This window comes from Ursus arctos, unplaced genomic scaffold (assembly GCF_023065955.2).
Source record: "Ursus arctos isolate Adak ecotype North America unplaced genomic scaffold, UrsArc2.0 scaffold_15, whole genome shotgun sequence".
NCBI lineage: Eukaryota > Metazoa > Chordata > Mammalia > Carnivora > Ursidae > Ursus > Ursus arctos.
The window spans coordinates 45,822,168-45,842,271 of record NW_026622819.1 but is presented as its reverse complement, the minus strand read 5'-3'; the positions used below and the strand labels follow the sequence as shown (position 1 = coordinate 45,842,271).

Genomic DNA, 20,104 nt, shown 5'->3' with positions numbered 1-20,104 from the left:
CATGCATATATGGTCAATTAATTTATTAGGAACAAAGGAACCAAGAATATAAAATCACAAGGACAGTGTCTTCAATAAATGGTGTTGGGCAAACTAGACAGCTATTTCAAAAAGAATGAAATTAGACCACTATCTTACACCATACACAACATGAACTCAAAATGGATTAAAGACTTAAGTGTAAGACCTGAAACCTAGAAGACAGTATAAGCAGTAGAGCTCCCTGATATTGGTCTTGGTGATGATTTTTTGGATTTGACTGCAAAGGAAAGGACAAAGGAAGCAAAAATAAACAAGTGGGACTACATCAGAGAGAAGGAAACCATCAACAAAATGAAACGGTAATCTACTGAATGGGAGAAGATATTTTCAAATCACATTTCTGATAAAGGGTTAATATTCAAAATATATGAAAAACTCATACAACTCAGCAACAAAAATAATCTGATTAAAAATGGCCAGATGATGTGAATGAATATTTTTCCAAAGAAGACATGCAGATGGCCAACAGGTACAAGAAAAGGTGCTTAATATCACTAATTATCCAGGAAATGCAAATCAAAACCACAATGATGTATCACCTTATACCTGTCAGGATGGCTATTTTCAATAAAGAAGTAATAAGAAGTGTTGGTAAGGATGTGGAGAAAAGGGAACCCACGTGCACTGCTGGTGGGAATGTAAATCGGTGCGGCCACTATGGAGGTTCCTCAAAAAATTAGAAGTAGAAATATCATATGATATGATTTCACTCATCTCTGGAATTTAAGAAACAGAGAAGCACAGGGGAAGGGAGGGAAAAATAAAATAAGATGAAATCAGAGAGGGAGACAAACCATAAGTGACTCTTCTTTTTTTTAAAGATTTTATTTATTTATTTGAGAGAGAGATTTTATTTATTTATTTGAGAGAAAATTTATTTATTTGTGTAAGCGAGGGAGTGGCAGAGGGAGAGGGAGAAACAGGCTCCTCCTGAGCAGGGAGCCCAATCCTTGGATCATGACCTGAGCCTAAGGCAGGTGCTTAACCGATGGAGCCACCCAGGCCACCCCCAAGAGACTCTTAACCTCTGGAAACAAACTGAGGGTTGCTGGAGGGGAGGTGAGCGGGGAGATGGGGTAACTGGGTGATGGGCGTCAAGGAGGGCATGTGATGTAATGAGCACTGGGTGTTACATACAACTGATGAATCGCTGAACTCTACCTCTGAAACTAATAATACACTATATGTTAACTAATTGAATTTAAATTAAAAAAATTAAAATAAAAAAAAAGAAAAATAAATATCATATGATCTACCAATTTCACTTTTGGGTATTTATCAAAACAAATGAAGACACTAATTCAAAAAGATCTCTGTACCCCTATGTTCACTGCAGCATTATTTATGCTAGCCGAGATAGGGAAGTAACCTAAGTGTCCACTGATGAATGAACAGATAAAAGAAGATGAGGTATATATTTATAGTGGAAAACTACTCAGCCATAAAAGAACAAAGTCTTGCCATTTATAACAACATGGATGAACCTCGAGGACATTATGCTAAGTAAAATAAGTCAGACAGAGAAAGACAAATACCGTATGATTCACTTATATGTGGAATTTAGAAAACAAAACAAGTAAACAAAACAAAAATCATAGATACAGAGATAAATTGGTGGTTACCAGAGACGAGGGTGGTTGGGGGATAAGTTATAAATAAGTCGTAGGGACGTAACATAGTGCATGGTGACCACAGTCAATAATACTGTATTCTGTATTTGGAAGTTGCTAAGAGGGTAAATCTTAAAAGTTCTCTTCACAAGAAAAGAAGTTGTGACTTTGTATGGTGACAAATGATACCCAGACTTACTGTGGTGATTATTTTGCAATGTACAGAAATGTCAAATCAATACAGTATACACCTGAAACTAATGTTATATGTCAGTTATACTTTGGTAAAAAAATAAGGTTTCAACCAGGCATCATGATTTAATTGATGTGAGATTCCAAAGTAAGATCTCAGATCAAAAAAAGCAGAATTGATGGAGGAAATATCCGTGAATACCCTCACTGAAAGGTCAAGACAGTGGAGGAGAGGGCACTAGCAAATAGATATTTTTGGAGGGGGCTGCTACTTTCTAACCTCAAGCCCAAGGATAAGAGGCTTGAATGAATCCGATCTGAGATCTTGCCATGTGTTTCCCGTCACCAGGGGAAGGTGGAGGATATTGGCGGTAAAAGAGAGATGCTCTCAGACTCTGTCAGGGAAAGGGTGTAGATTATTTTTCAGAAAAAAAAGACGTGGGCCCAATGAAATAGCGAGAGCTGTCCTGATGGTAGGAGAAGCCCTATCCAAGGGCACTTCCTGGGAGACAAGAGGTCTCTGTGTGGAATGGAAGTCGCGGGGAGGGGGGCGGTGAACCACCCTGTCCAGGAATGGAATGCTTCGCCTGTTTTTGTTTATAGGAATTGTAAGAGATGCATTGTGCTTCCAGGGCTGAGAAGCTTAAAAGAATCCAGAAAACGCCTCATGAGGGAAGAAGTAAGCTTAACCATCTACTAGTCCTAGAGGGCACAAAGTCACCCAGACAAGTAACAACCGTCCCACCCTCTACCACCACCACTCCCCTAAGTAGGTTCTAAAACTAGAGCCAGCAGCTCACCAATCAGAAGGTGACAGTAGAGACAGCTGCTCCCCCCCAAAGTAGGAAGCTGCCAACAAGACTAACTAGGGGGAAACCCAAGTACTTAATTCCCAATGAGGTTTCAAGTATTGATAAATATCTTAGATGAGACAATTAGAATTTCCAAACTGAGCCCGTATTTGTCTTTTAAAATACTACCATGACGCTCATCATTTTTAAATGGGCAGAAAATCCACTAGGAACTGCCCAAGTTTTCATAGGAGGGATAGAGGAGAAGAGCACCCTTAACTTATGTTCGAAGGAATAGTGCAAAAATAAAGTTGCATTTTAATGATGAGTTGTGCTTATTTAACAGATCGGTTGTATAGGCGTTCAGCAAATATTTGTTGAGAGCCAACAAATATTTGCTGTGGTAGACAAATGAATACAACGGTGAGTAACTCCTACACGAGGACTGCTGCCAGCAAGGAGCTCACAAGGCAGTGGGACAGGATGGGCGTGCCTTGATATAATGTGTTCTCCAAAGCAGACTGATACTGGGATAGAAAACGGGCTTTGGGATAGTTCATATCTGGATTTGAATTCTGACTGCTCCACATCCCAGCTGGAGAGGATTCCCTAATTATTTTGCACTCTAGCTCTCACCTATAAAATGAAGATGAAACGATCTACCTTTAAAGACCGCCACGGGGATGTAAGGAAAATGTACAGGAAGCACATACGGCCGGTAATCGTCTAGAATCAGACAAAATAATGAATATTGCTATGAAATATCCCCACCATCAAAGTTAAAATGCGAGATTTACTTGAATTAATTCTTCCTAAATAACTTGTGTCTCGCTACTCATCTTTTTTATACTCTATAAAATTTCCCACTCAACTGACTGTAATATTTTTTTATTTCTTGAACTTTTATTGTACAAATAATCAGTACCATATAATCTAGGATTTAATCATCTCATCTCCTATGCTTTAATTGTCTTCTTGCACAAAGTCTTATCTCCCAAATTAGATAGTAAGAGCTCACTGAAGACTGGGGCGGGCAATAACATTTTGGAATATTTGCTAAAATATTTTAGATCTTCAACAAATAGAAAAGAAAGGACTTAAGTTTTGAAATTTGTCAATGTGCGAAAATGCAGGCTCTTCCGAGTCCCACTTGTAAGCACAAACACTAACAAGGCAGTCTTTGTAATCTCCTCTTAAACTGGAAAACACTCTCATGGCCAAAGCAGAAACACCTCTTGATACTCACAAATCACCCTGTGATTGGTGAGAAATTTCTTTCGGTATTGAGGTGGTTTCCATACACTAACTACGAAGACAGGTAGGGAGAGAACAAACTTTCTCAAACAATTCTTCAAGTTGAATTTCAACATGGAATCTTAGTGAGTCTGCCGATGGCATTTTGAAAAGAATTTCATTAAATGTTGCTAACATGTCATAAGCTCCCTTAAATGGAAGGGTAATGGCTCATAACATTTGTAAGCTTTTTAATTTCATGGAATATGAACAGCATAATCAGGACCTATTAAAGTCAATCAACTGTGCCAAGTGGGGCTACCTACCTTTGCTTTTGTGTCTATTTTTCCTTGTGGGTACACCCCGTGAACCAGGAGGAGCCCCGGTATCATTCTTTAAGGCTAACATTGGTGTGTAATATTCTGAACGGCCTCTGATGAAACCAACATAGCAGCATTTGCCTGTAGGGTTTGGACAGACACCTCATGGGAAATGGCTTCTGGCTTCTGGGAGAGAGAGATTTCCCTTTCCATTTGCTCCAGCTCAGAGGGTGCAATTTTGGTAGGATTCAAAACCAGTCATCTGACCACTTTAAGAGGAATTAATAAATGGAGATGAATATAAGGAACCTTATTTATATTTTCAATGACACAGTGGTGCCCAAACTACCCATCCTTCAAGACCTGTCTCTGGGTTTTCTTCTACCATGAAGCTTTTAATTATAATAGTGCCTATCTACAGGGGTTAAGTGCCAGCCACAGCTCTAGGCACCCCATCTGTCTTCTCATTTAATTTTCAAGACAACGGTATGGTACTGTAGTTACTCCATATTATGGAGAGAGAAACTGAAGTTTGAGACATCAAGTAATATGGCCCAAGTTACAAAGTAGTGAGCAGCAGAGCCAAGCTTCAAACCCAGTTTGAGTCGGACTCTAAATCACATGTGGTTTGCTACTGTGCTCTCTTGCCTTCACAATCACCCTGTTTTCAGTCTTCCAATGGGACAGAAATATCCAGAGAGAGTATTTCCACACAGGGACTAGAGGAGACCAGGGAGGATGATAATCCAGGATGGCTGAAGCCTACGGAATCAAATAGGGAGAACTCACCCCACCACAGTCAAGGGACAACATATTAAAGTTGGAGAAGCAGAACTGAGTGTAACGAACCAGCTTAGGGCAAGGCCACAATGGAAGGATGATTTAGAAGTGAGGAAGGCCAAGATCAGGTTCAGGAATGGAGTAGAGACTGGGCCAGGGCAAGCAGTGCGAGAGTAAGACTGAACACAGAGAAAGGCTGGGTACACCAAGCTGAGAACCCATAGCACAGTCAAGAGTTCCAAGTGTATACACTGCCCGGATAGTGCGGGGCACACCAGATGGCCGGAGGGAGGGGGTCGGACCAGACAAGTTCATCATGTGAACTTTCACTGTAAAAAACAACCCAGAATGATGGACATGTAGATGGTGTCCAAATAGAGTGTCTGCATTTAATTACAAATTATACCAATGATTAGGGAGACATTCAGTTATTCTCTAGGCTGTCATTAATGACTACTAGACCAAGAAAATATATAAATTAAAAGTGTCACACTGACTGACATCCACACCCACCATAAGACCTGAAGGAGATGAAAGAAAAGTGTTCAACCTACAAGAAGAGGAAAATTTTGTCCCAAAACACTTATGGCACTGTAGGAGTACTATGGCAAATATGTCCGTTCGGGTTGATAAGAAATGAAGAGACAGTTCAAGGAATAAGAACGGTAGTGGGATCTTGTACTTATTATATTTGAAGAACTTGTAAGAGAAGTTGAATTTAGAATGAAGATGACAGAATCCTTTCTCCAAAGGGGTTCCCAGAGGTAATTAAGTCCTAATGCCCTAAGACATCTATTATATATAATAAATGAGCTTCTCTCCTATGAATCTAGGATGCTACAGGCTATTTGAAGAATTGGAAGAATTGATAAAATAGTCACTCATATTTTCTGTGTTCTGTAGTTTCAGATAGGGAACCAGAGTTAAAAAAGGCCAGATCTTAGGAAATTTGGAACGTCTATAGATCTTTGTAACTTTATATTTGTTTCACCTTGATGGGTTCAGAATGAGAAACCAGTAACTTGCAGTCTAAGGTTCTGGACAAAATCACAGCTATAGAACTGAAGATATTGGGACCATCATGGGCATTTTCCCAGAGTCAGACCTAATCAGCACATGGATCCTTGGTTATTTCTAAATAAATGCTGAAATACCATTCTTCTTTTTTTTTTTAAGATTTTATTTATATATTTGAGAGAGAGAGAAGAGAGAGAGAGTATGAGAGAGGGGAGGGTAAGAGGGAGAAGCAGACTCCCTGCTGAGCAGGGAGCCGACACAGGACTCGATCCTGGGACTCCTGGATCAGGACTCCAGCCGAAGGCAGTTGCTTAACCCACTGAGCCACCCAGGCGCCCCCTGTAATACCATTCTAACAGAAGGCATGACCATAGAAGAGTGATGGTGTAGTGGGAGACTGGGGGTTTGAATGGATTTGAACGGCAGAGGTAGCTGTGATTGTATGACACAGACCCATAGAACAGAGGCCATAGAACAGAGGCCATCTAAGGAATGGCCAGAGAAACAGCAATTGACCACAGAAGGAAAAAGAAGATGCTCTCCTTTCGTGAAACTGGCAAGGTTCTTGCCTGTTTTCAAGGGTGGCAGGGAAAGGAGGTCAGGCAAACAGCATAGGCCCACATCTAAGTACTCCTTACCATCCCAAGATAATATGCTTCGCAGTTGAGAATATGCATGTTCACGCAACATGGGCTGGAAGGTTAGGGGTGTGTTCTCCCTTGACCTTTGTATTTGCTCATCTCTAAAGAGAAGATCAGAATGATAGATTCCTTCTAAGGTTATTGTAAGGAATAAACGAGAAAAATTTTACATGAGAACTGTGGCCATTAGCTTTTACAACAGGAGGGCCTAATCACATATTATTTATATTCAAATTCAACACACATTTAGGAGCAATTACTATGGGCGGGGCTCTCTGCTAGGTGATTCTGCACGTATTAGTTCACTGAATCTCCAAAACAGCACAATCTTTTAATATGTATTAAAGTTATACATATTCAATATTAAAAGAACACAGCAAAACCCTGTGGGCACTCAGCAATGCTTTAAAATTTTCTAACCACTCCCCATCTCCTGGTAGCAATTTGTTAGTACCTGGATACAACAGTCCAGACATCTGCAGAGTCTTTCACTGCTCCGATCAGCCCAACCTCAGTGGTTTTCCTGGCCTTACGCTTACTGTACAAGGTTGGACACATGGAAACTATACTCTGTAGTGATGCAAAGCCATTTCAGGGGTGATTTTTAAATAGATGCCCTTTTTGCCATGTGAGCCAACCTTAAAAATCAAAATCATGCCAACTTGCCAGATAATCAACAACACTGGAACGCACAAGATCATGAGCCCTGTGGCCAGCTGTGGTGGTAGAAACCCTGAGAGAAACAGTTCCCACACCATCACCCACGGACAGCGGGGAGTTACCTTGCAAAAACCACAACTGCGTTGCCTCTGGCCATCTTTTTATATCAACTCTGTTGTAATGTCATCAAATTTGGTTTTCTTTTTGTGAAACTTCTTCCTGTATCTCCCTAACCCGAGTGCTGCTAAGACGTGATGAAAGAAACATCTGGTGATTCAGTGAACTCTTTGTGGCAGCAGTCAACGGCATGGGATGAATTCCACCTTTCAGGAAACTCCCATGGGAAGACCAGCCAAAAATTATCGAGAAGGCTAAGGAATGAAAAACTCTGGTTAACAAGTGAAGTGAGAAACAAACATGGAAACTCTATATCCATCCAATGATATGAGTACTCATGCATTTCTCATCTCTTAATGGGGCGCTAGTCAAGGATAATTCATCTTCTCCTATCATTCCTCTCATATTTCTTAACATAACTGCCTGAGCCTTAACCAAGTGCTAAAACCAATCTACACAGTTTGAAATTGGAAAACTGCAATTACCGGACCATCTGTACTTATCTATTACTGTAGAGAGACGCCAATTTTTGTTTCTCCAGCTCTTGACGTTCCAAAATGAGAGCTGTGGCTTCCTAGGTAGAGAAATCTACCTTCACCACACACAGCAAGGGGGAAACAGAGTAGTCTGCTTGTCTCATTCTTTCAACACGGTGGGTTTTTAACCAGTCTACCTCTCCCTCTCTGTCCAAAATGCAACAAGTACATCTGCAAAATATTTATTAGTCTTAAAAGCCTCATTTATTTCACGGACCATTTGGTATTTGCCTACAGGCAGAATCACTGCTGATAAAAACATGGAAATGGAAAGTCCCACACTCATAATTTAGGCAACTGCCATTTAAAACATCACCGGTGGTAATTTACAGGGCACTGCATCAAAAGGCTACACTCACGTGCTGATGGGGACCACGAAATCAAAGTAAGACTTAAGTATTTGCTTATAAATTCATATGGCAAAGAAGTGGTTCTTTTTTTCAGCCTCTGAAACTACATCTCCTGAAAAATTATCACTGTTTTTTGACAAATGAACAAGTTCTTAAAAATTAAAACTAATGCCGCAACACACCCACAGCAATTATAAACTCCTGGGTATGATAAAAGTTGCCAGGAGAGGAGCATGTTTTGATTGAAGCAATGTTTTTTTAACGTGATATTTTTGCCAGCCCTTTAGGAGTGAAGAACAATACAACTTTTAAGAATGTATTCAAACATCCTTCTTCCTTAAAGTTGGCTTCTCTCTCCATTACACTCCCCAGACAGTCAGCAGGTATCATTGGCTGTGAGGTGCCACCTAACTGAAGGAGGAATCTTTCTACCATTCAGGGGACATAAACCAAACCACAGTAGACTCTGGTGTGCGCTTCTGCCTCTTCAGTGTTCTTTAGGAGATAAGCAAGAGCGGTTTTGTGCCCACGTCACTACAGGCAGCTGGGATGCGCCTGCAACCCGGAGTTGGAGGATGCTGATATGCCCCAGTGATGACAAAGAGAAGCTCAACGATGTGAGGGGCTGGAAGTGCTAACTTGATTTTCTTATACTTTCCTGTCTGTAATACACAGCTCCACTCTTGGGAGCTTTCATTAGCCCGCGGATGGCATGAATCAAGACTTACAGCTGAGCCAAACGGCAAAGTAGGGGAAGACGGGCTTTTAGTACCTTTCATACCACTTTTATTTCTTCCACTTAGTCTGTCCCACTTCCCCACGGCCTCATGCCACATAGGGGTTCATGTCCCCTTCGACATAATAGAATTCGTGGTGTGTGCCAGGTACCAATAATCAATCTAGAAGGTCCTAAAGAAGAGAATTTGTCTTTGTCTCTCTACCCGAGATAAGAAGCTTTCGTAGAATCTTTGAGCCAGAAGTATCCTATGAGAACATTCATTCATTTATTTAAACATACACACATATACACATACACACTCACACACGATATGCTTTACCAATGACATGCACTAGTCTAGAAACAGGGGTGCAGTGGTAAACAAAGCTAATAATAATAATGTTGAAGTTTCCTATAGTGCTCTACACTCAAGCACTGCCCTGTAAGTGGTCAAATTACATAATTATGTAAAATGAATGAACTCTTCTGATCCTGTAATAAGCTTATGAGGTAGTGCTATTATGATGCCCATTTTAAAAATGAGGAAGTGAGGCACAGAAAAGGTCAAGAAATTTGCTTAAGAGTCAGGATATGATTCCAGGAAGTTGGTGCTTTGGAGCCAGCTTTTTTTCTTTCTTTTTTTTTTCTCTTTCTTTCTTTCTTTCTTTCTTTCTTTTTTTTTAAGATTTTATTCATTTATTTGACAGAGAGAGAAAATTCCCAAAAGCAGGGGGAGCAGCAGGCAGAAGGAAGGGGGGAAGCAGGCTCCCCGCTGAGCAGGGAGCCCAACGCGGGGCTCGATCCCAGGACCCCAGGATCATGACCTGAGATGAAGGCAGATGCTTAACTGACTGAGCAACCCAAGCGCCCCTCAGAGCCTGCTCCTAACATCACTTAGTAACTACCTTTCTGTGTCCCTGCCATCATGGAAATTATATAGTAACAGGGGAAGCAAATGGGTATGTGTAGTTATATAATATAATACATATAATAGAAATAAATACACCTGTGTAGTTCATAGGGAAAAAAAATGAAGGAAAATAAAGCTACTAGGTCAGGGATTTATTTTTGATGGAATGGTCAAGGAAGGTATCCATGAGAAAGTGCCATCTGAACAGAGACCTAGATGAAGTAAAGGCTAGGTTTTCATCCAGTCTGGCAGTTCTCAGACTGTGGTGTGTGGAACCCCGCACCCCCCTCCACCCCGGGGCTGGTGACAGGGAGACTGGGTGGGTGGGACAACAGGTTGCAGCCCTCGGCCCTGCCCCAGACACAGCAGCTGAGCTTCCATCTCGTCTGGATTTTGGCATCACAGATAAATTTGGCTTAAAAAAGATTCCATGATTTAAAAAAAAAAAAAAGTTGTAGAAAACTGATGATCAAGTCCTACCTTTTTAGTTCAGAGGAAGAAATTGAGGGAGAAGAGGAATGACTTGCTAAGGGTTCACTGCTGATCAGCAGGACAATAAGAAGAAAATCCAGATACCTTAACTTTGAATCTAGTGTACGTTCTCGAACACTGAACGGCCAGCCTTAACTCTCCTCCCCATCCAGGACATTGCATCATCTCTGGAGGGTAAACATAGAAGGTTTCACCCAACAGGCTGTGTTGCTGTTTGGAAACTTCATAATCAAACTCTGGGCTTAGCAAGAGCAACTACAGCGACACTCCAGCTTGTCTCCTGTGCTCCATCACACTGTCCCCACCTCTGCCTTTTATTCTAATTTATATTTTTCCTGACCTTAACCCACCATACCTGTGGTTACTATATGACAGTAAATAGTTCTTAAAAGCTACCTCAAATCCTCGTGGAAGCACGTATGTGCACGGAGTATTTGCAGCAGGGGCTTGGCATGAATACACATTTCTGCGTCTTCGAAGAAATGAGATCTGAATGGTGGACCTGCGGGGACCACAACAGGCAAAGGAAGAACGTGGGGCTGCCTCCCTGACCCATGGCCCTCCCATCAGACAACCAGACGTCCGTCCTCAGCTTCATGGGAAGTTCGGAACCACTTCTATCAAAACTGGCTGTTACAGGGGCGCCTGGGTGGCACAGTCGTTAAACGTCTGCCTTCGGCTCAGGGCGTGATCCCAGCGTTCTGGGATCGAGCCCCACATCAGGCTCCTCCGCTAGGAGCCTGCTTCTTCCTCTCCCACCCTCCCTGCTTGTGTTCTCTCTCTCTCTCGCTGGCTGTCTGTCTCTGTCAAATAAATAAATAAAATCTTTAAAAAAAACCAAAAACAAAAACAAAAAAAACCCTGGCTGTTACAGCTCTAAGTGAGATCTGACCAAAGCCCTCAGTAACTCTTCCATTTCCAGCATGACCCTCACTTAGGAGAAGTACACTCGGTCAATTTCTCCCGAATCAAAGGAAGAACAAAACCCCTATCGGCCCATGTTAATTCTGCAGCAGGCAAAAGCGTCCCGACCACGATGTCTGTTTCCCAGGAAAAACAAACAAACCAGCCATAGTATGAAGCATCGGTCTAGCCAAGATTGTTTGTCGGGTTTAAAAAAAAAAAAAAAAAAAAAGAGTAAGCAGCTGGTTCACGTGATTGTCCATGATAAATTACAATATACAAAAAGATAGATACATTTCAGGAATGGCAATCAGCTTCACCGGGCAGATGGGCTTCTAGATGACCCTTCCATTTTTTAATAATCTCCATAATTGATGTGTGAACAACGAAATGCAAAGATGCCGTATGTACCCTTCCGACTTAGTACAAATCACTTTTATTTACTCGGGCAATACTTCATGGTCCAGTTAACTTCTTAATTAAAGACAGCAAGATGCTGATGTTCCATGCAAGCGGCATGGAACACACTGTTTTATGTGCAATATGTTCAGCTGGGAGTTGAAGCTGTTTTGCTTACTGGGGAGAAGCCACCGCAGCCTTCGTTTGGCTTCTAAACTAACCAGAGACACAGCTCCTCTCATCGCCACTAACTGTCAATGGAGCCTCCTCAGACAAAGCTTGTACTTGTCTGCCCTCCCACATCACTTTTTTTTTTTTTTTTGGTCTCATGCCAAGAATGCTGAACCCAAATTTTCAACGTTCTTGTCTCAGTCTGCTTCCTCCCCAGTCATGCTCTGTAGTGGTTAGAGACGCAAGACAAGAAGAAGGCATGTTCTAGAATACTCTGGAAAGGGAATGGCTGCAATGGGCCAGAGTCTCAGCCTCCGGAAGCTCTCACGCTGCTATGCCCTGCTGCTGAGCTTGCACACCATCATTTCAAAACCCAGAGGAGCCAGACCACTAGAAGGAACTGGGGCAAAAAAGAAAGAAACAAAACGCAAAGTGAAGTGAGTCATAAGTGACCATGAGGGATTAGGAATCTTAAGAAGCCAACCTAATTTCTGAATACCTGCATGACAAAATACACATATTCTCAACTTCATAAATCAGGGGTGGCAGGGACCCATCATATAAATGACTTAAGTCTGGGTATGAGACGATAGTGCCTGGTGGAGACTGTGACCAAGTGGAGGACAAATGCCCATCTAAAGGAGGCAGCATCTACTCAGCTCCAGCCCCTAGAAATATCAAACCATTCTCCAGATTTTCTGTTTTTTTTTTCAATTTGTTTTTTAATTTTTTATGAGAGTCAGAAAGCATAGATTTTTTTTTAAATGTGAAATCTTCAGATATTTGAATATTAGAAAAAATTCATATTAAAAGAAAAACACCGTGTCAGGCAAGTAAATTGTATCTTGGGATGCATTCAGTTTGCAACTTCTGTCATAAGTTTTCATACCAAGAGCTCACTTAATAGCTTATAAAGTGAGTCACTGAAGTTACTTCATTTAACCCTCACAGTAAATTTCTGAAGTACAGAGTATCCTCTCAGTGACTAGATCAGGCATAATTAAGCTTGCTTTTGTTGCATTATCCACTGCTGTTTCCAGTTTCCTTTTTTTGAGTCTTTCTGAATTCCCTCAGGAACTTAACATTCCTTCCAGGAAGTTAGTCCTCAGGAGAGGGAAATGGCCACACATAACTCAACTTACTGTACCAAACTATGTCATGAGAAAATCATTTACCATACAGCGTGTTGCTATGGAAGAGGACTGCAATTCTGGATTTTCGTTCTTTTACTTGGTAGAACTTGGGTAAGTCCTTCCTCCTTCCTGAGCCTTTGGGCCCCTATCCATTAAATGAAGTGATTGGTCTAACTGACTTCTTAGGGGCTTTCAACTTCCAGCCTGCATATGTCTTGGTAATTCAGGCTGGTGGAATAAATCTTAACTCACATCACACTAAAATAAAAAATGGAATTTAAAAAACTCATCCTTCCATACAACAAGAGATGGCAGATGCAAATGCAAAAATGCGCAGTGAGGATGACCAGCTCAGACTTTCAAGGAGAATACAGGAGTTTCTTAACTTTCATAACTTGGATACCCTCAAACCCCATTTTATATGTGGAATTCAGACTTTCATATGAACCGGCCCTCACTCTGGCAGGTGTGTGTGTTTTCATTTTGAAATATTTTACTACGTTTGGCTCTTTCTTGATTGAAAATCTGTGGAAATGTCGTTACTGGATCAAAGTATATAAGCATTTTTAATGTGCTTGACATGTACTATAAAACTATTTTTTTTCAGAAAGATTGGAAAATGAAAAAATAAAGACTGTGCCAGTAATAAAACATTTTAAGCAGAAGAATGAGGAAAAAGTGAGTTGAACATTGGAAGAGTGTAACTCAGTGAAAGAAAAATTGAAAGCTAAAAGCTATTTAATATGAAATGGGTTCCCTGGGAGGACGCTGAGTCAGTCATTAAGATGACATTTGAGAAGAGGAGGAAAGACCATCTGGTCCGGAGCAAAGTCAAACATCAGGTGAGATGTGGGCCACTTGATGACGACGGTGATGGTGAAAATTCCTGTCATTGTCATGGTCACGGTCACTGTCATCATCCTTGTGAGAAGAGGGTAAGAGCGGGAGTTACCATTTCGGGGACACTCCCTTCATGTCAAGTTCTGTATTGAACACTTTACAAACATTATCTTACTGACACCTGCCATGATGTAGGTATTATTATCAATGTTACAGGCAAGGAAACAAGGATTTGCCAAGTTCAGCAACTGCTCAAGGATCACTCATCAGTCAAACGGTAGCACGTGCTGCCATCTTGAGTTCAACAGTACAGCACGCGGCTTTAACCGTCGCGCGATAGCCTCATGGACAGCAACTGCTACAAACCCGCTTAGCTATAACACCGTAGCGATAACACAGGCTTTAGGGAGTGAGGACATCTTAAAATATGTGAGTTCTTATAGGATAAGGAAATGTAAAAGACATACCAATCTCAGGTCTTATACAATAATTTTCTACTTGATTCTTTTAAAGTAAGTTCTTTCTTTGTTTTTAATCCCTCCTCCAACTTCTGTTTCTACTCCTCCTCTCCTAAACTTCTAAATTCCAGACAGCAATGGGCTAGGACCCCCGTACGCACCCCAAGTAGAGTGTGACGTGAGTATAGAAATAAATCCTCTGGGCAGCTCTCCCGCCACTGTAGGCCTGGCACGGCTTGCCCAGCGTAGCTGCCCGCAGGAGCTGCCCAAGAAATGCTCATTGCCCTTCCCTTGTCACTTCACATTAGGTCACATAAAAACACCATCTAGTTGCAGCGACGTGGAAAGTAAGGTAAGCAGTTGCTCCAAAGTAGGGATTCACCACCTTTGTTCACAATGATAACTTTGTGGTTAAAGGTCTCCTCAGTATTCATTCATTCAACTTATCTACTAGTAGCTCTTCCCCAAATTTTGTAGTTGTATTTGGCAATTAAAAAGATGCCTTTCACACTGAAATGGGGATTTAAACACAGAGGGTTTTTTGGCAATAAATCCCCTAACTTTACAACGTTCTGTGCTAAATGCATTCAAGTAGTATTTCTAGAGACAGGCTGGTCTTTGGATGTCATGGTAGAAGAGTTAATTTAGCGTGTGTCCTTTTCAATCTATTTTCTGAGCCGCACGAGACTTGGAGAAGCTAGGCATCCATGTGGCTAAAGCCAGCACAGCCTAGGACTTTCGTTCAATTCCCAGTTGGAAGTTTTTGTAGTGATGAACATTTTCTCATTAATTTATCTTCCAAAGTGATTGCTATCTCACTAATCAGTTTGTAGTGACTTTACAGGATTGCAAACTTCAATAATGAAATCTGACACAGTATTGAACATTGTGTGGATTGCTTCACCAATCCCAATTCCTCTCGGATCAATGAAACACAAAAGCAGAATGAAGTATTCCTTCGTTAGTTATCCTCGCTCAGAGGGGCTGAGTAATCTTGTTCAACTGGGCACTAATCTCTTTTTGGTGGGAAAAAGAAAGAAAGGCAGCTGTGATCCACAGGGAAATGATACTGCAGGTCCTTCTTCTGAGAAGAGCCTCCCAGAGGTGGTCTATGTCAATTATGCCTCACTAAAGCTCTTAAATATTATTTAGACACAGAAAATTTACTGTCAATATATTACTTGGAGGAGAAAAGGTACAGAAGAGTCTGCAAAGTATGGTTTTATTTAAAAAATATTCTGGTGGGAAATGCCTAAAAAAGTATACTGACCTGTTAACCATGCTTGGCCCTGCAAGATAGAGTTAAGTGATATTTTATTTTAATGATTTATTATTCAATTTCACAAGTATCTACCGAGCACATACTGTGTGCTACACACAGCAGCAGGGCTCGGGAATATACTAGGGAAAATCTGCACAATTTCCTGCTCTGCCCATTTCTATTCTTGAGCAAACAAGAATGTCAAATGATGACAGTTACAAGGCAAAAAAAACCCAACAAACCGGGTGATGTTTTATAGACGGCTGTTGTGCTAAATGAGGAAGGTCTTTCTGGAATGGCAACATTTAAACTGAGAACAGTATGACCACAAGGAGCCCTCCATGAAAAACATCTAGAAGAGAATTGTACAGGCCTTAGTGAGGAGGTAGGAGTTTATCCCAGGTGCAATGGGAGGTGAACAGAAACTCCTTTGTAAAGGGTGGAGACACTTGACATTTTGAAAAGCCTACTTTGGCTACGATTTGGATTATGAGGTTACGAGAGAAAGGTAGTGGAGAGGGAGGAGGCTATCACGGTGGTGCAGGTGAGAGAGGGTGCTGGCTGGAGCTGGCTGGTGGCGTGGGATGGAGAAGGGGAGACGGCAAGAGGACGGATATGGGCGCTGTTTCAATGAGAGCTGGTGGGGCTTACTGGTGGATTTTACTGTATACGCATTTGTCTTCTTTTTTCCTTCAGGGAGAAGATACTTACTTTGTTGTCAAAAACATTTAAGCTAAAAGAGCTTTATTTACTATTTATTTTTTGGAAGGAAAATACTTTCTTAAGAAAAATGAAAAACAGAAAATTCTGACACTTTATTATCTTTAAATGGTGATGTGAAAGCACCAAGTTTAACTGATTTTTCAAGATTAAAATAAGCTTTTCTTAAAACTCATTTGAGAGAGAGAGAGAGACAGAGACAGCACTCGAGCCCATGAGTGGTGGGAGAGGCAAGGGAGAAGCAGACTCCCCAGCTGAGCAGGGAGCATGACGCGGGGCTCGATCCCAGGACGCTGGGATATGACCTGAGCCAAAGGCAGATGCTTAACTGACTGAGCCACCTAGGGGCCCCTAGAATAAGCTTTTTGAGATTATCATTACTTTTTAAGCTTTCAGCCAAGAGTATCTTTGAGATGGGGTCAGATGGCCATTAATTTTCAGATACACTGTCTGAATATTTGCAAAAAGTTCAATTCCTGCATGTACCCTGTATCCCCTTTCAAGTCTTCTAAACACATTCCTCAATTCCTTTTTTTTAAAGATTTTATTTATTTATTTATTTGACAGAGTGTGGGAGACAGAGCAAAAGAAAGCAAAAGCAGGGGGGACAAGAGAGGGAGAGGGAGAAGCAGATGCCCCACTGAGCAGGGAGCCTGATGTGGGGCTCGATCCCAGGACACTGAGATCATGACCTGAGATGAAGGCAGACGCTTAAGCTGAGGCAACTGAGCCACCCAGGTGCCCCTCTCAATTCCTTTAAAATTTTCTTGTTCATTTTTTTAAAAAATAAAAAACTTGTATGTATGTCTGTATGTCTTTATTAATTTATTCCAATTTCTTTAAGGACTCTAACTCTACACCAAGGAGACCTCTCTCAGGGTATTTTAGGTAACATATCAACTATTCTACCCATGACCTTAAAATCTACTCCCTTGTATCACATGCAGTTTACCCAGATCATCTGTATGTTTAGAGAAAAATCACTAATATAGGTTAGAAGCTTGGCAAACTACAGCCTGAAGCCCATTTTTTGGTGGCCCTCAAGAACATTTTTTTTACATTTTTCAAGAATTGTAGAAAAGAAAAAATAATTAAAAGTCTAAAATATTTGCTATTTAGCCCTTTACCAAAAAAAAAAAAAAAAAAGGGGGGGGGGGGCAACACCAGTAGAAGGAAATTATCAGTCCAAACCTGTAAGTTAAATAAGTTTAATACAGAATAGGAAGATGTATACACATGCACACACAACACACACACACACACACACACACACACACACACACAGGAATATTATGCAGCCAGAAAAAGAATGAGATCGTGCCATTTGCGACAACATGGATGGACTTAGAGGATATTATGCTAAGTGAACTTAGATGAGAAAGACAAATACCGTATGATTTCACTTACATGTGGAATGTGAAAAAACAAATGAATAAACAAACTAACAAAAAGCCAAATTGGACCTATAAATACAGAGAACAAGTTCTGTTTGCCGCAGGGGAGGTGAGTTAGGGATGGGGAGATGAGTGAAGGGGAGAGGGAGGTATAGGCTTCTAGTTCTGGAATGAATAAATCACAAGAATAAAAGGCACAGCATAAGTAATATAGCCAATGATATTATAATAATGTTTTATGGTGATGAATAGTAGCTATACTTGAGGTGAGCATAACATAATGTATCAACTTGTTTAATCACTATGTTGTACACCTGAAACTAATATAACATTGTGTCAACAATACTCAAAATAAGTTTAATACAGATAATATTAATCTAAGGTACAACTAATAACTCGAAAGATAATTTAACCAACTTGCCAGGTTGGGAGACACATAGATCACAGCGATGATTTTAAGAGTGATTTCTTAAATGCTTGAAATTGACTATCTCCATTTTTGTGCAACATAGATTCATCACTTGACTCTCTTTATTATAGCTTTATCCCATGATTCCTTCTAGGATATGATTTCGTCAAGGTGATGGATACATTTATAGCACTTTCGGTACTTTAGTGCCTAACCCAGTGTGTGATGAGTTCTGGGTAAATTTTATAATCACTAACTGATTTGCTCTTTTTGATCATTTTTACATCATGGCTCCCTCCCTTTTACTAGGCACACAAGGAAGTGAACATATTGGCAATTCAGTAGTTGCACCTAGTTCATAGAACTCAGTAGTTTAGATAGCATTCAGATAAAATCATCCACTGCATCAAGTTGCTGAGTTTCATTAACTATGCTCATCAATGCACACTTATGCAAATAACGATTTAGGGACCTGTTCACACTACTTTTTGCTTGCACGTGGACATGAACCAATCCCAGGAAGAGAAACGGCATTAATAATCCTTCTCGACCAGCAAATCCCACCACTCCACCAACAAAAAGACCAAACAATGCCAAAGAAACAACTGAAAAAAAACACTCAAAACCAAAAATTAATTTGGATAATATTGGCTAATAAAAGCAAAATATCTAGAAATCACTTCTATCATGACAAAAACAAAGAATGAGAGTAAAAGGTTAGGCAGCGGACTCTGGTTAACAGAAAAGCTTTAGCACTGGATTTCCTGCATTGAAGTTCTTGCTCTACTACTTCATAAGTATGTGGCTCTGCACACAGCACTTCTCTAAGCCTCAATTCTTTAATCTGTAAAATTGAGGCAACAATAATTGCCAAGCCTATGGACTGACGTGTGGATTAAATTAGGTAACGATAATGCATACAAAGCAACAAAGTCCACGGAACAGAGCACACGTGCTGGACTGATTATTTAACTACCATTTCAGAGCAGAGTTGTTGATACACGGAAGTGATTCTAACCAACCTCGGCTACACCATCCAAATTCTTAATGAAAAACAAAATTCTAGCTCTTCAGTTCTCTGTTTCCAAAGACAGCATTGAAAGCACTTGATAATTAAAAAAGATAGCAATACTTTCTTGGATTTGTAGAGTATACTTAAAGCACCTCCACATTTACTTTCTTGGCGTATTTGCAGCATAATCTAGAACAGTTCATTAACACAGGTTATGACCCTCCTTTTGGCAGGAATAGAAAAAGGCTCAGAGAGGTCATCACAGTCGCATACAGTACCACAGCAATGATTACGCTCAAGACTTCAGATTTGATTATATCTTACTACCTACATTATCATTCCCTCCCGTGAGGCTCTATAGTCAGCTGATGGCCGACAATAAATTTCCCCCAATTTAGATTCCAGAGAAACCACCATTCCTTTTTCTTATGGCAGTACTTACTGGTCGGGACTGGATTTCTTTGGCGTAGAGAGGTTGCAAGAATTCTGAGTCTCCTTCTAGTTTTAGACCTTTGTCTGTGATTCTCAAATTTCCCATTCCATCCTGAAATAGAAGCACAGAGATAACATAGAAAATGCAATTAGCCAATATTTCAAAAAACCTCAGGCTTTCAAAAATTGAAACAAAGTTACTGCCTTTTTTTTTTTTTTGGAGAGAGGGAATGAGGGGGGTGTCCAATAAAATACTAGGAGGTATTGTTCAATGCAATTATGCATATCACCCTCTTTGCTCACTTATTCTGAGAAAATTCTATTCCAAGCAATTTGTAATGCCCCCTAGTCATTCACTAGCAGAGATGGAGAGGGCCCTCTTGCTAGGTAGTGTGGACAGAATGGAGGCAGGAGGTAAGGGGGAAAATGCTAAAAGCATAATTTCCCAGGCTAAAGTACACGGTCCAGTTTCCAAAACTTGGTGCAAAAATTGCAAAGCGGCAGTCTGTTGGTTGAGTCCAGTTTTTGGACACAGTATGTTTTGCTCACAAAATATTCAAGAG

At 40.7% G+C, this 20,104-nt stretch overlaps 1 protein-coding gene across 2 annotated transcripts in view; it reads right to left on the bottom strand.

Annotated features, from left to right (window-relative positions):
* Window positions 1-20,104, bottom strand: part of SGCD (sarcoglycan delta) — a 910,180-nt gene that overhangs the window by 190,032 nt on the left and 700,044 nt on the right. For both annotated transcript variants that reach the window (XM_057312282.1, XM_026510846.4), the window contains one exon: window positions 19,552-19,653. In XM_057312282.1, coding sequence (XP_057168265.1) covers window positions 19,552-19,653 — 102 coding nt within the window. The remainder of the gene's footprint in view (window positions 1-19,551; window positions 19,654-20,104) is intronic.